Source organism: Tenrec ecaudatus, chromosome 8 (genome assembly GCF_050624435.1).
Source record: "Tenrec ecaudatus isolate mTenEca1 chromosome 8, mTenEca1.hap1, whole genome shotgun sequence".
Taxonomy (NCBI): Eukaryota; Metazoa; Chordata; class Mammalia; order Afrosoricida; family Tenrecidae; genus Tenrec; species Tenrec ecaudatus.
The window spans coordinates 137,037,504-137,053,402 of NC_134537.1; the positions used below are offsets into that span (position 1 = coordinate 137,037,504).

General features: G+C 37.6%; 1 protein-coding gene across 1 annotated transcript in view; it reads right to left on the bottom strand.

Annotated features, from left to right (window-relative positions):
- The window catches only part of GALNTL6 (polypeptide N-acetylgalactosaminyltransferase like 6), a 1,308,188-nt gene that overhangs the window by 834,786 nt on the left and 457,503 nt on the right, over positions 1 to 15,899 (bottom strand). Inside the window, exon 3 of the mRNA XM_075555794.1 lies at positions 599 to 737. Within this exon, the coding sequence (XP_075411909.1) occupies positions 599 to 737 (139 nt within the window). The remainder of the gene's footprint in view (positions 1 to 598; positions 738 to 15,899) is intronic.

The following is a 15,899-nucleotide window of genomic DNA, read 5'->3' on the forward strand; positions in this document are numbered from 1 at the left end:
CAAAATCCTTGACAACTTCAGCCTCTTCTCTATTTATCGCGGTTATCAATTGACCCTGCTGTGAGGATATGGGTCTTCCTTACATGGAATTGTAATCCATACTAAAATCCTTGATGTTCACCAGCAAGTGCTCCAAGTCCTCCTCACTTTCAGCAGGCAAAGCTGTGTCATCTGTACCAGGCAGCTCATTAGTAAACCTTCAATGGAGGAAGGAAGCCTAGGAGCAAAGCTTTTTAAACTCTACTTGGATCTACAAAAAGTACTATAGCAGTGATCACCACAGAAAAATGTTGCTTCTTAATTTACATGATCAAATGTAAGCCAAAAACTTATAAGACATTTCATATAAAATGGACAGAATTCAGTCAACTTAATGAATGAAATGTTTAATTAATTAAATTTTAGAGTCAAGAGTCATTTCTTCTCTTGAATATTAACGCTCTGTTGATTTAAAGAAGTCTTTTTTAAGATTGTAGAATAAGTTTTTTCCTCAAAATTATTAGAAAGGTACTTTGGTTTCATATGTCACCATTACATATATTAAAAATCACAAAACTAAAAAACAAAGGAAAAACACTCCTTACATTGTGATACTCACTTAGCATGGCGAATGTCTGGCAGGGACCGCTCTAGAGCAATATTGTTGCTAACAAAAATATTAAATCCATTCTCCCTGTAAGCTGAGTCATCATGGTCTTCTTCAGTGAGGGGGTATGGTTTTCCATGTTCACCCTTTCCTAGCAGGAGAAAGAAAATGGGATTAATATCTGGTAAGGCCCCCTCTGGTTGCCTGGACAGTTCATGCTATCACTGGTTACTGCAAACACAAGGGTTCTAGCCCCACGTCAACTCAGAGTTGCCTTAGAAGAAAGCCTGGGACTGTAAACCCCAACACAGCAAACTCACTGCCAGCAGTAGATGTGTCCCTTATAGCAACACTACAGGACAGAAAAGACCTGCCTCTGGGGTTTCTGCAGCTGTCTGTTCTTACGGGGTCAGAAAGCCCGTCTTTCTTTCCTGGTGTTGCTGGTGAGTGCGAACAGGTGCCTCCATGCTAATGGCTTTCCTAAAGCCCATTTCATAGTCTAACACATATAATACAACTTGCATGTACACTTCTTTAGTCCCCTTTTCCACGTCTTAAAAATGCTTTCATCTCCTCCTCTAGACCCCTCTGGGAGTGGATCTCCATGATGAGGCAGTCAGGGTGCGACGTAGCACTGATGAAGAATGGAGCTTTCCTCCAGTTCCTAAATGCCTCCTCCAACCCCCGCCCCCCCCACCACTACCATGATCTGAATTCTACCTGGCAAGTCTGGATGGAACAGAGGTTGTACACGGGTGCAAATCAGAGCTGGAGGCACAGGGAATCCACGATGGATGATACCTTCAGGACCAGGGGTGTGAGGGGTGATACTGGGAGTGTGGAGGATGAGTGGTTTGGAAAGGGGGAACTGATTACAAGGATCTACATGTGACCTCCTCCCTGGGGGACTGTCAAAAGTAAAGGGGGTGAAGAGAGATACCGGATAGGGCAAGATATGACAAAATAATAATTTATAAATTATCAAGGGCTCATGAGGGAGGGGGAGTAGGGAGGGAGGGGCAAAAAGAGGACTTGATGCAAAGGGCTTAAGTGGAGAGCAAATGCTTTGAAAATGATTAGGGCAAAGAATGTACAGATGTGGTTTATATAATTGGTGTATGTATATATATGGATTGTGATAAGAGTTGTATGAGTCCCTAATAAAATGTTAAAAAACAAACAAAACAAAAAATGCTTTCATAGCAAAATGGGATTTGTGCAATGCAGTGAATTATTTAGTATAGCTCTTCTAGCCATAGCATTTGTACTTCCACCATGAGACCTTTGCATTACTGATGGACGAGGGAGGAAGGCAGGAGGAGATAGTGACTGGGTTGTATGACTTTGTTATGTGTGATTGCTAACAGTGTTCGTGGTAATTGCCATTCTGCCAGGTGTAAAATCAACCATCCCAGGAGTTGATGGTGTGTATCTAAGTCCTAGGCGGAGAGAAGAGCCAGCAGTGGAGCACGTCATTTGAACCCTGAGGTCCAGGGGCACTCAACCTCCTTGCTCCACAAGACTTCCTCCTGTGATACCAGAGGAGCGACCAAGGATCGGTGGCCATAGAATCACTCTTTCATAAGAATATCACATGTTTACTTATGGAATTTAGACACATTTTTCTATCTAATAAAATTTCCTATTTGAACTTGTCTTGATCTTACATTGAGTTTAATACACACACATACACACACACACACACACACACACTTAACCATCTTCTTAAATATTTTCAGCTCACTTTCCTTGGATCTCAGTAAAATTTCATAAACTTTTGTCCCTGTAGCTATATTTTTCCCTTAATTGCATTGCAAATAATATTAGTTATTTTTCTAAGTGACACATTAAAGCTGTTGATTTTTGTTCTGCTATTTTTTTCTTGGCCAGTCATCTTGGTGTACTCATATATTTTATTCCCATGTATCATTTTCCAGTATATAAAAATTTTATTGAAAATAATATTTCATTGTATTTTGTTCATAAATCCCTGCTATACAGTTTCCCTGTCTTATTCAATGATTAATATTAAATAACTTGAGAGTCAAAGGCTTTTAGACTGATATTGACTTTAATGTAATATTAAGAGAAGCTGAATATTTAATATTTGTTCATTTGTGTTTGTAATGAAAGATAATCTATTGACTTCCCTTTAGGTAAAGTTCTGATAGTTTCCACTGAGTCTTTAAAAATTTACTTTTTTAATTTTAAAAGAATTATATTTTTATTTTTATACTTTTTCTTCATTAGTAAAATTCAATATATTTGTGTGAAGAAACTCGGTTTCTGTATCATTGCTCCCTCTGATAAAAGAGAGTCTGACTCCCCCAGCCCAGCCCCTGCCCTTGCTCCCAGCTTCTAGTTTATGCTATAGTGACAGTAACTTCAGTCAAGCCAATAGCCAGGATCACACAGCTGGAGACTGATAAAGGGTCCCATGGCCAAACAACCGTGGTAGAAAGGTCTTCAATTTCAAGGGAGGCAATTAAAAATGTTGAGCATTTCAATTTGAACAGAAACAAAGAAAGACTGACTGACTGACTGACTGACTGACTGGGTCTCACATAGTCTCTTGCTTTGATTGCTTAGAAGAAAATGTCAATTACTACTTTTCAAACTAAATGAGAAATTAGTAAGTTAATGCAAAAGTTAATTCGTACAATGGCTAGTTATTGAGCATTTACTATGTACTCAGTACTTACGTTTCAGTCTATCAACCAACTCTGCATTCAATGGTTCAAAACTCTCACCAATACCCCCTACTTTATATACCTTTGATTCAACACACAGAGTCACCCATGGAAAGTACTACCCAAGCGTCAAAGAACAAAATAGAAGAGAGACCACTAAGCATTTCCATAATTAACAATTAGTCATCGAATCTACAGGGTTTAAAAATGCCATTCTCTCTCCTACGGATGACCAAAATCACTAGAAGAATGTATTTTGCTCTTAGACTTTTGTAATCTATGGTATATGATTCATTTTCTAGCCATTATACAAATTGTTATTATTAGAAAATTAATAAAGCATAGAACCCTTTCTTCAAATTGATATTTTAAAATGCATATGCCCTTTGTAAATTTACTTGGAGAAAGATGAGGCTTTATACCCTGTGACGGGTTACAGTCTCAGAGTCACCGGGGAAGTTCCTACACGGTTGTCTATGAAGCAGTATTAATTCAATTGCAGTGAGAAGGAGTTGTGTGTGTGTATGTATGTATGTATATATATATATATATATATACACCTTTATATATATATATATATATATATATATATATATATATATATATATATATATATATATATATATATATCCATTCTGTTTATTTCTACCTTGGATATTACAAGGAGAGATAAATCCGTGGGGAAGGTTATCATGCTTGGAGGAATAGCAAAAAGAAGGCCCTGCACAAGATGGACTGACAGAGTGACTGGAACAATGGGCGCCAGTACAGGAACCATTATGAGGATGGCACAGGACTGGGTGGTGTTTTGTTCTGTTGGACATAGAGTCTCTATGAATTGGAACCAACTTGATGGCACCTAACAATAACATATACACATACACACATATGCACAACTTTTTAATAGATTTTTACTGCTGAGCTTTAAGGTTACATAACTTTTGAAAAGGAAACAGAGGAAAAAACTAGGAGGCAAAGTGTATTTATAGAGGTCTAAAATCAGGCATGTACATATGTAAATATATTTATATATGATGGGGAAATAGATCAATGTGCATATATTTATAGGTTTAGTATTAAGGTAGCAGATGGACATTGGGCCTCCACTCAAGTACTCCCTCAATGCAAATTAAACTGGCATTCCATAATGCTCACTTTCTCAACATGGTCGCCAAAGACAAAGAAGGTGCATAAGCAAATGTGGTGAAGAAAGCTGATAGTGCCTGGCTATCAAAAGATATAGCATCTGACATCTTAAAGGCTTGAAGATAAACAAGCAGCAATCTAGCCAAGAAGCAAGCCCACATGGAAGAAACACACCAGTCTGTGTGATCACGATGTGTCTATAGGGTCAGGTATCAGGCATAAGAGAACCAATAAATCATATCATTGTGAATGAGGGGGGAGTATGGAGTGGAAAACTAAAGCCCATCTGCAGGCAACTGGACATCCATTCTAGAAGGGTCGCAGGGAGGAGATGGGCCAGCCAGGGTGCAGTATAGCACCAAATGAAACATACAACCATACAACTTCTCTCTAGTTATTTAATGCTTCCTCCCCCCATCGTGATCCTAATTCTACCTTACAAATCTGGCCATACAAGAGGATGAACTCAGGTACAGATAAGAGCTGGAAACACAGGGAATCCAGGACAGACAAACCTCTCAGGACCAATAAGGAGAGTAGCAATACCAGGAGTGTAAGGACAAGGTGGGAGAGAAAAGGGGAACTGATTCCAATGTTCTACATATAAGCCCCTTCCTGGGGGATGGCAACAGAAAAGTGGGTGCACAAATACATCAGACAGTGTAAGACACGAAATAACAATAATAATAATTTATAAATAATCAAGGGTTTTGAGGGAGGGAGGGTGGGAGAAGGAGAGAGAAAAATGAGGAGTTGATACCAAGGGCCCAAGTAGAAAGCAAATGTTTTGAGAATGATGGTGGCAACAATTGTCCAAATGTGCTTGACACAATGGATGTAGGTTTGGGCTGTGGTAAGAGTTGTATGAGCTCCCAATAAAATATTTTAAAAAATACAACAAAAAAAGATTAAACAACTTTTAAGACTACACATAAAAGTTTAAATTTATAAATTCATTACAATAGCTGTTAATCAAATGTAAAGCATTTTCTCTATACAGTTTCATTGTTATACTGATAAATCTCGAGACACGGCTTTTCAATGGAGTCATTCTATAAAGTGATAAAACAAAATCCTGTCAGTCACCAGTTATACCATAGTAGAGTTTTCTTAATTGCCATTCTGAAAGTGGGTTTTAAAATTTTATATTCTATCAAACAGCTAGATGTTTATAAGGCAAACAATAGAAACTCATTAGGAAGTATGTAGAGACTTAGGGTCTGTAACATCTCATATTGTTTCACTTTTTGTTGTTTCTTAAAAATTAACAATTTTTATGAGGTGTGACATGTAGTCTGCTTAGTCGTATAGAGACCTTATTATAACACAAAGGAGTCCTTTCTGGTGCTATAGGCTAAGCGTTGGCATGCTGACTCAGTTTGAAAAAGACGTACAGCCTTGAAAACCCTGTATAGACCAAATAGACTGAATGACAAACAGGATATATACAAGAACAGGACACACTGCCCAGCCCTGTGGCATCCCCACAAACCTTGCTGTTTTTGAGCACACTGTTTCAGTCACTGTGTAGATCCATTTCACTGAGGGTCTTACCCCTTTGTGCCGGCTCTCTCCTGTACCACATGCGATGCATAACTCAAAGGACCAGTCCCTCCTGATACTGTAGCTAAAGTATGTGAGGCACTGTGTTGGCATCCTTCCTTCTAAGGGACATTCTAAGAGTAAATGTACTACTCCCCACAAGATTGGTATTATTTCAAGACAGATTTGTTTAGTCTTTTGACAGTACAAAATATATTCAATATTCTTGACCAAAACTATATGTCAAAGCAATATTGTTTTCTTTAGTCTTTACCCAGCTTTCACATGCACACGAGGCAACTGAAAATGCCATGGCTTGCGTGAAACACATTCAAAGTGACATCTTTGTATTTTAACACTTTCAAAGGGTCTTCTGAAGCAGATTGGCCTAATAGACTACAATTCTAAGGGTATTATTTGTGGATTCAAGCAAAGTAAAATTCTTGACAACATCAATCATTTCTCTGTTTTCACAATTGTGCTTCTTCAGTTGTGCAGAACTTTTGTTCCTTTACATGGAGTTGTAACACATACTAAGAGAGAACGCTATAGTCTTTGATCATCATCAGTAGGTGTGTCAAGTCTCCTGTGCTTAGCAAGAAGATTATGCTCCCTACATATCACAAGTTATTAATAAGTTCTTTTCTAATCCCAATACAGCACTCTTTTCAGTAGTCCAGCCTCTGCGATGATTTTCTAAGCATATAGATTAAATAAGTGAAAGAATATCTCTGACACACACTTTTCCCAAGTTGAAACCATGCTCTGTCCTCACTTTTGTTTGATGACTGTCTTATTTTATGCATAGGGACCAAATCACCAGAATGGTGTGTTTTAAAAATTCTGATTCTTCATGATATTTGACATAGTTAGTTATGGTTTACAGAAATGGATGTCTTTACATAGTCAATAAGACAGATACACATTCCTGTTACTCATCAGCTAAGATCTACTGACATCAGCTGTGACCTCCTTCGCCACTTGTTTTCTTCTGAATCCATCTTGAATATTTGGTATTTCCCTGTTAAGTGATGCAACATTTTTGAATTATTGTCAGCAGAATTGTTCTTGCATGTGATATTAATCATATTTCAAAATAAATTCAATGCTCTTCTGGATCACATACCTCAGAGTAGAAAGATATATTGATCTCCTGTTGGGTATCCAGGTAACTGCCTCCCAGAGTCTTTGGCAAAGATAAATGCACACTTCCAGATAGAGCCCTTGGTCCTGAATCTCAGTTGACATCCTGTCAGCCTCGAGGACTCTGGCATTGCTCATCACTGTTGTGTAGCTTGCATTGCTTCCTTCAGTAGACTTGTTTCTTGATCACATGCTACTTCCTTGATGATTGAATGTTGATCAATTATTTTGGGTACCCTATGTACCTTCCTTCCACCTTCTCTTGGGAATTATTAATGTTTCAACACGAGACTTGATTTTTTCCTTCAGTTCTTGTAGCTTGAGAAATCCCAAGTGTACTTCTCCCCTTTGGTTCCCAAACTCCATGGTTTTGCTTACTTCAGTACACCCTTTACTTTCAAGATGTCCTTTGAAATTTTCTGTTCAATTCTTTACTTTATTACTGCTTCCTTTTGCTTTACCTGCTCTATGGTCTAGAGCAAGTTCCAGTATCTTATGATATCCATTTGGTCTTTTTTCCCTTCTTTTTTTCTTTTTAATGATTGTGTCTTCATGTATGATATTTTTATCATTTTACAATGTGTCATGTCTTTGGTCACTATTGTTCAATATGTCTTATTTTTGAGATGGGGGTCAATATTTAGGTGAGATATACTCAGTCTTGTATTTTGACTCCTGTGGGCTTGTTTTAATTTTGTTTAGCTTCAACTTGAACTTGCATTGATGGTGCATTCTACTGTTGACCCTGGCCTTGACTGGAATGATAACATTAAGCTTCTCAATCATCTCTTTACACAGATGATTTGGAAACTGAATAAACATATATAAATAAATCATGGTCTTGCAAGATAACATTCATGTATCACTCAGAAACTGCCATCGGGTCATGCTGACCCAAAGTAAGCCCCCTGTAGGTTCCTGACTCTGTACTTGTTTAGGGGAGTAGAAAGCCAGTCTTCCTCCCATAGCACTGACAGTGATTTCAAACGGCCATCTCTGGGAATTGCAGTCCAAGGCATAACCACTACACAAACCGGGCTTTTTAGCGATAATTCAATGTCTATAAACAACTTTTGGAATATGGGAATGAGACAATGGAACCATTGTTTCAATCCTTATCCTGGGTGACTGATTCTTGAGGACAACCTTTGGAGTTCTCAGAAGTGTTCATACATGCAGGCCCTGCTCAAGTTGAAATTTCTTACGTCATTTTTGCAATCACATTAGTTACCATGGCACACTCACACTTCCTCTGCTACCTCAATGTGCTTTCTTTGCAGCAGCAGTCTCTTACCCATCCAATTTTGTCTCCTAGTTTCTTTTGTTGTTGTTTTGTTTTTGACTATCTTCTCCTTGGAGCATAAGAGCATTGAGAGCAGGCATGTAATGCTGTTCATCACAGTATCCCAGGGCCTGCCTCACAGTAAGTACTCAACCAGCAGTTTTGAACAGGACACAGGGATGAGGAAGCGCTGCATGCAATGTAGGTTAAGCTTAGACAGCTATCTACAAGGTTGGTGGTTCAAAGGCAGCAGCAGTTCTGTGAGAAAAAGATGAAAACATTTTTTCTTGTAAATATCACTAGTCTCAGAAATTGCATAGGGTCCCCAGGGGTTAAAATTGACCCATGGTATTAGGGGTATTTTTGGACACATGTTGTGGTGAGAAGGATTTTCACTTATTACAAAATATACATAAAAAATCTAATCACTATTTATTTGAAACCACATAATGAGTACTTATACTGAATCAGGCACATAACACAGTATCATCAAGTTTATGAGAGAGAAAGAATTCTGATTAATGTAATTTAAAATGCAAGTGTGATAACATACAAGATCATTGAGAGCAGGAACTATATCTTAAAGAAGATCATGCAGGAAATTGAAACTATTTTTTTCATATTGATTACAGAATAGATTAGAATCACTTTGGTTACATAAATAATAACTCATTCACTGTAAAATATTGATTATTGATAAAAATATTAACATGATACTTCTTGAATATAGTACTTAATATTAAATGCAACTACTTTCTTATTTCCTTTATTGTTTTAAATTTAAATGAAAATATTATATAATTTCTGATTTAGAATAGCAGTAAATGTTTCTATTTATTCTACCCATGCATCTTTAAAGAGTATGTAACATAAATCTCTCTATATAATTGATATTGTTGTAAGAAATAAATTTCCTAACAAAAAAATAAAGACCTGACTTTATAAAATAGACATGTTTATATAGATGTCTGCATGTCCTATCATTCCTCAGCTTCCAGTGTGTGCTTGAAAGAGTTCTATTTTCTACTCTTTATCTGAGTTATCATGAGATAGCATCATTATTTGTAGATAATACAGGTGACATTGTGCCAAGAAATATCTCACTTCATTACCCCAACATCTTAAAGGGCACTTAGCTTCATTTATCACCATTAAATGTGACCTTTACATAGATAGACATCATTATGAGTTTGGAGTCATAAATGGCACTACAGGCCTCCAGTCCAATGACAAGGTCTCACTGTTGTTGCCATCAGATGTGTGCGTCTCCGTAGCAACTAAAGAGTCTGGAACTTTGGAGTTATTTTCACATATCTGTACTCTGTATGATTTGAATAATTCCATAAATTTCATTGATCAGTTTTTGGGCGGAAGAGGAAGTATACACCATTCATGCTTAGGTTTTGTCATGTATGAGTATGAATCCTCTTTATTCCCTTCCTCTTTCTTATTCTTCTTTCTCTTTCTCATTTTCGTCCAAGTTATATGTATGTGCATTAAACATACATAAGGAAAGTCATTGTTTTAATTTCTTTAACTCTATTTTATTTCTGTTATTGTAAATGTTTGTATTTTAGTTGTATTTCATTTAGGATTTGAATTTGTAGATGCAGATATACATATTTATTCTATATGCATAAATATTCTGTCTAGGTGGTCTTGAAATGTGGACATTAATTCTATTTATTTATTTATTTATTTAACTTTCAGGGGAAAATGATTCTAAGGATTTTACTTGTCCTTAAGGCCATAGCAATGCTCATCATTTCTGGGAACCAATATAAAGATGATAGAACTCTGGTCATGTAGTGAGTTATGCATTCGGCTGCTAACATCAAAGTCAGCAGTTTGAAACCACCCACTGCTCAGTGGGAGCAAGATGAGGCTTTCTCCTCCCATAAAGAGTTACAGTCTTGGGACCTACAGGGGCATTCAACCCTGTCCTATAGAGTCACTGTGAGTCAGATGGCAGTGATGGTTAAGCACAGGACTACTACTCCCAAAATATGGACGCTCAAAATCACCTAAAGGCACTCTGGAAGTTAAGCACCAGTGATGCTTCCTAATCTCACAGCCCTGAAAGCGCTATGGGACAGTTCTGCCAGAACACAGTGGGCTGCTGTCAGTTGGCATTAACTGAAAGTCTACTAACAAAATGTTCAGATACGTGTATGTGCTTGTGTAAACTTGTCTTACATGATAGGGAAGGGAAGAAATGGAAAGTTTTAGTGAGACACATAAAATAGAGCAATGGTCAGGAGCTATCTTTAAAATAAGCTTTTGTTAAAGGTAGTTAAAATATGGCATACACACAAAATGTCTCTGTTGATTCAAATGGAACCTGCACAGAGACAAAGAGGCAGTCATTGGAACAGACTAAGGGGCTGCTTTCTCTCTCTCTCTCTCTCTGCATTATATCCCAGGCTATCAGTATCTCTATATCTACATCTCTTAACTACTCGGTTCTGTGTCTCTGCAGTACTGTGACTGCCCTGGGCAATAAAATAACTATTTAGTAACTATATAAGTAATAATAGAGATTTGGGGAAAGAGATCAAATCTCTTTAAAAAAGAAATATATGTATTTGTGAAATGAAATGTTTTTTTTCTATGATTGCTGGACCAATAGTCAATTAATTTAATAAGCTTTTAGTTGTACAAATACTTAGGAAAACTGAGATCCTGGCTTAGAGTCTATTAAATGACTTAATAACTCCTGCTCAGAGATAAACACATAGGATTTGCTGCCCAGCCTCCAGTAAAGGGAACCTTTTCTGGTCATGTGTGCTGCCCATAAGGGCAGAAACTTTAGCGGTTCTTAAAAATATATAGATTTCTAAAATACCCATTGTTTCTAATAAGTTCTTCCTGAAACAATGTCATTAAGAAAAGATTTTTTTTCCATAAGGAAAATCATTATTTTATAAAGTAGGCTAGGAAAGTAAATTGTGATAATTACCAGGTAGCATGAAATAGGAAAACAAAAATTAAGACACGAGGCTGTTTTCAAATGTGAGGAGGAAAGGGTCCTTCAAAGAGGAACTCATTACAGAATGCACATAGAATGCACGTAGACTGCACGTAGAATGCACGTAGAATGCACGTAGAATGCAAGTAGACTGCAGCGAGGAAGGACCGAGAGCGATGGTGAGGAGCTGATCGTGACACCACTGCACAATGACAGGATCCGAGAATCAAAAGGACACAGCAAAACTTAGAGGAAAAAAATTCACTTTAAGTAGCAAATCTCATCCTTTTATCGACATAATTTTGATTTTCCACTTGTAACTGGTCATCATCAGCGCGATGGCAATTAGTTTCCGAGGGAAAGACGTGCAAACCATGAAGCTAATCAAGTCCAGAAGGCGTAACTTTTTTTTCCAGACTGTGGCATTTCACACACATATGACCATTTAAATACTTGGAAGGCTAACCATATGGTTGTTAGTTAATAACTGTAGCCTCTGCCTTCTATGAAACACAAAGTTTGCAATTCTGTATGCAAAACTATCTCCTTGTCAGGTGGCAAACCTAATAGGGGAAAATGAAATGCCAATAAAAAGCACGTTTATTGTGGCACTTGAACTGTTGTTGATACAATAGTTCCTGGGCTTTAATAATTTGGCCTGTTTCACTGGATACAATCATGAAGCCCTCCATCCACTTCACCTAACCTTTGAGTTACAACTTACTATCAGAAAGTCCAGATCTCAGAATTTTCTAATCAAAGATTCCTATAAGTCAATTAAAAATCTACTCATTCATTCAACAAATATTTTAGGATATACTGATTATAACCCAAGGCAAATAGAAAACCGTCATGATCCCAACCTTCATGAATATCACATTTATAATTTGACAAACAAATAAAGGTAAAGGAGGTTCTGATTTTAAAATTCTACTTTCTTTAAATTATTTTTCTACCTTTTTCTTTAAATTATTTTCTAGCTGATCCTGGGTATTTTACTCTTTCTGTGTTAGGGGCCATACCAATTTGTTTGGTATTTCTCTAATTTTACGTGAGAAACTGCCGCACGCACAGCAGGGTGAAACGCAAAGGGAGTGCAACAGGGCAGCAAGGGGAGCAAAGTAACCAAGTCCGTCATGAATCCTGGAAATAGACTTCTGACTTGGGAGACAGGGCTTGGCACCTCATCAGACTTGATCAGAAAACATACATGAGGGTCAGCAGACAGACCTGGAACTATCTATTGTGCTGTTTTTCTTGTTTTATTTTTCGTTTAGTGTTGCCCTCTCTATATATAAGATAGGGCAGATGAGCAATCTTGAGGAGACAACAGCAGGACCAGCAGTTCCAGGGAAACATGGGAGAGGAGAGAGTGGAGGGGGGGTGGATCCAACAAACTCAGGGATAAGGGAACAAAAGATCTAAAATAGATGGTAAGGAGGGCGTACAATGCCTAGTGGGGTTTAATCAAGTGCAATGTATCTAAGAAAAATTACTGAGGGCTGAATGGAGTGTGAGCATGATAGTGGGAGAGAAGAAAGGTGAAAGGAATTAGAGGAAATAAATAAGAAGCAAAAGCTATTTGTAGAAGTATAGCTATAGGCATGCATACATGTACATATACTAATTTATAATGAAACACATAGAGGTCAATGTACATATATTTATATGCTAAATATTAGGATAATAGACAGATTTAGGGCCTATCTTCAAGGCCTCCCTTAACAAAAAAACACATTGTTCTAATAACCTAACACACTTTGATACATAATCACCGAAGACTAAATGAGTGCATAGGCAAATGTGGTGAAGGGAGTGAATGGTGCCCAGCTATCAAAAGTAGAAGTGTCTAGGGCCTTTGAGGCTTGTTGTTAAACACACCGACATCCAGCAGGGAAGTAAATAAGCTCACATGGGAGAAGCACACCAGCCTGTGTGAATACAAGATGTCGATGGGATCAGGTATCAGGTATTAAAAGATCTAAAATGAACAACTGTATTGAAGTGAATGAGGGGGTTTGGAGTGGAGACCCAAAGCCCATCTACAGAAAATTGGATATCCCCCCACAGAAATGTTATAAGGAAAGCATCATTCAACCAAGGTGCAGTACAGCACCAACAAAACACACATCATTCCTCTAGTTCCTGAATGCTTCCTCCCCACCCCACACTATCATGATCCAGTTCTACAGTACAAATCTGGCTAGATTGGAGTACACATATTGGTACAGATAAGAGCTCTTGACACATGGAATTCCAGCCAGATAAACCTCTCAGGAACAGTAGTGGGAGTAATGATATCGTGAAGGTAGGGGGATGGTCACGGAGGGGATAGGGGAGAAAGGGGGAACCCATCACAAAGTTGGATATAAAACCCTCCCAAGGAGACAAATAACAGAAATATGAAGGGAGATGACAGTGTAAAGTGTAAGATATGAAATAATAATAATATATAATTGATCAAGGATTCACCAGGGTGTTAGGGTTGGGGAGAGAGGGGAAAAAAGAGGAGCTTATACCAAGGGCTCAAGTAGAATATGTTTGGGAAACGATGATGGAAAACTATGTACAAATATATGTGATATAATTGATGTATGGAATGTTATATGAGCTGTATGAACCCCCGGTAAACTCACAGGGGCACCAACTTGATGGTGGTGAATTTAGCTCTTTATTTCAATTTTATTCAGTTATCAGTAATTTCTCAGGTTAATAAGACATATTTCTAACAGCGACATAATCATCCAATTTGTAAATTTTAATATATATTCCTTTAGATATAAACAAAATATCATTTATCTGTCTACTACATGAATCTCCCTAGGCAATCAGTCAGGTATTTACTTAGCAAGTGTGTTTTTAATTAAGATTCAAATGAAAACTCTTAACGCTCATGTATCCTTAATGCTCACTGGGCACTCAGCACTAGGCCATTCGCCGTGGTCTGCTGCATTGTTTGCACTGGCCTGAGGAGGGACAGAGAGAGCTGAGGTCAAGTCCTGCATCCTCAGATTTTCATCCAAAAAGCCAGAGGGCAAGTGCCCCTGTGCTATTCTATGCTCAGAAAGTGATATCAATTCATCTTAATTAAAATAACTGAGAGCAAAATGAGGTGGTCACAACACATCATCATTTTTTAAGACTATTTCTTCTGAAATAAAGGGATAGAATTAGAAAGTCAGATAAGCTTTTACTGCAGGCAGTGGTGGAGCTGAAGCAAGCCTGTCCCATATGTAGATCAGTGCAGCCCAAGACAAGACAGCATGAACTCCATGAAGGAAAGTTGAGCAGTTAATGAATGCTTGGTAAGTTACTACATAAGCTACTCATTATTAACTAGCACAAAATGTGATGCGCCGGCTTAAACAGTATTTCACTGATTTGGATTCTTAGCTGAGTCTTGTTGTCTTTACCACAATAACTGTCTATATATATATATATATATATATATATATATATATATATATATATATATATATATATATATATATTCCCTCCACTGTTGTTATAGACAAGGCTACACCTCACTTTTATCCAAATATGTAATATTCTAGAAAACCACTGTTAAATGTTTCCATGGTGCTGGTGGAAAACTACATCTGCCACAGATTAATGATTAATAAATTCAATAATTTCTATATGTAACATTGATTTTGCTTCTTATATTGTTCAACCATTATTATTATCTTTTTCTGAGTTACTCCACCACTCACAACCTCAGTGCCTCATAAGCTAAAATGGCCATCTTTCCGTATCTCTCCTATCTTTCATACTTTCAGGCATTTGGTAGTACTGTTAATTTGACTCCACATGTGGATGCTTTTAGGTTTCATAAAAGCCGTTCCAACTCATAGCCACTCTCTGTGCCACAGAAAGAAGAAACACCATTCAATCCTGAGCCATCTTCACAACAAGGACGAGTCCACTGCTGTGGCCACTGTCAATATAATCCATTAACAGATTTCAATGACCTTAAACTTCACCATGCATGATGACATTTTCCAGGAACTAGTTCCTCCTGATAACATGCCCAAAGTTCATGAGACACAATGATTTCCATCATTACGGCTATGGAGTATTGTGGGCACATTTTGTCCAAGGCAGATCTGCGTGTCCCTGGTATTCTCAATATTCATACCAAGCTCCATAATTCAAGTGACTATTTTCCTGCCCTATTCCTCATTTGTTACTCAGCTTCTTCATGCATCTGAAAGGAATGACAATACAATGACTTGGGTTAAATGCCCCTTACTTCCCACAGTGACATCATAGGTATTCAATGTTAAAGATATCTGATGTGACAGATTTGTCTAATTCAAAAAATACTTTGTCATCTTGACTGTTGCTTCCATGAGTGTTATTGTGGATCCAAGCAAGGTGAAATCCTTGACAACTTTATTCTTTTCTGCATTTATCATGACATTGTCTATTGGACTAGTCGTGGGTGGGGGGTTGTTTTGTTTACATTGAGTTGTAATCCATACTGGTCACTATTCTTTGATCTTCACCAGAAAGGGCTTCAGGGGATCCTCTCTTTCAGTA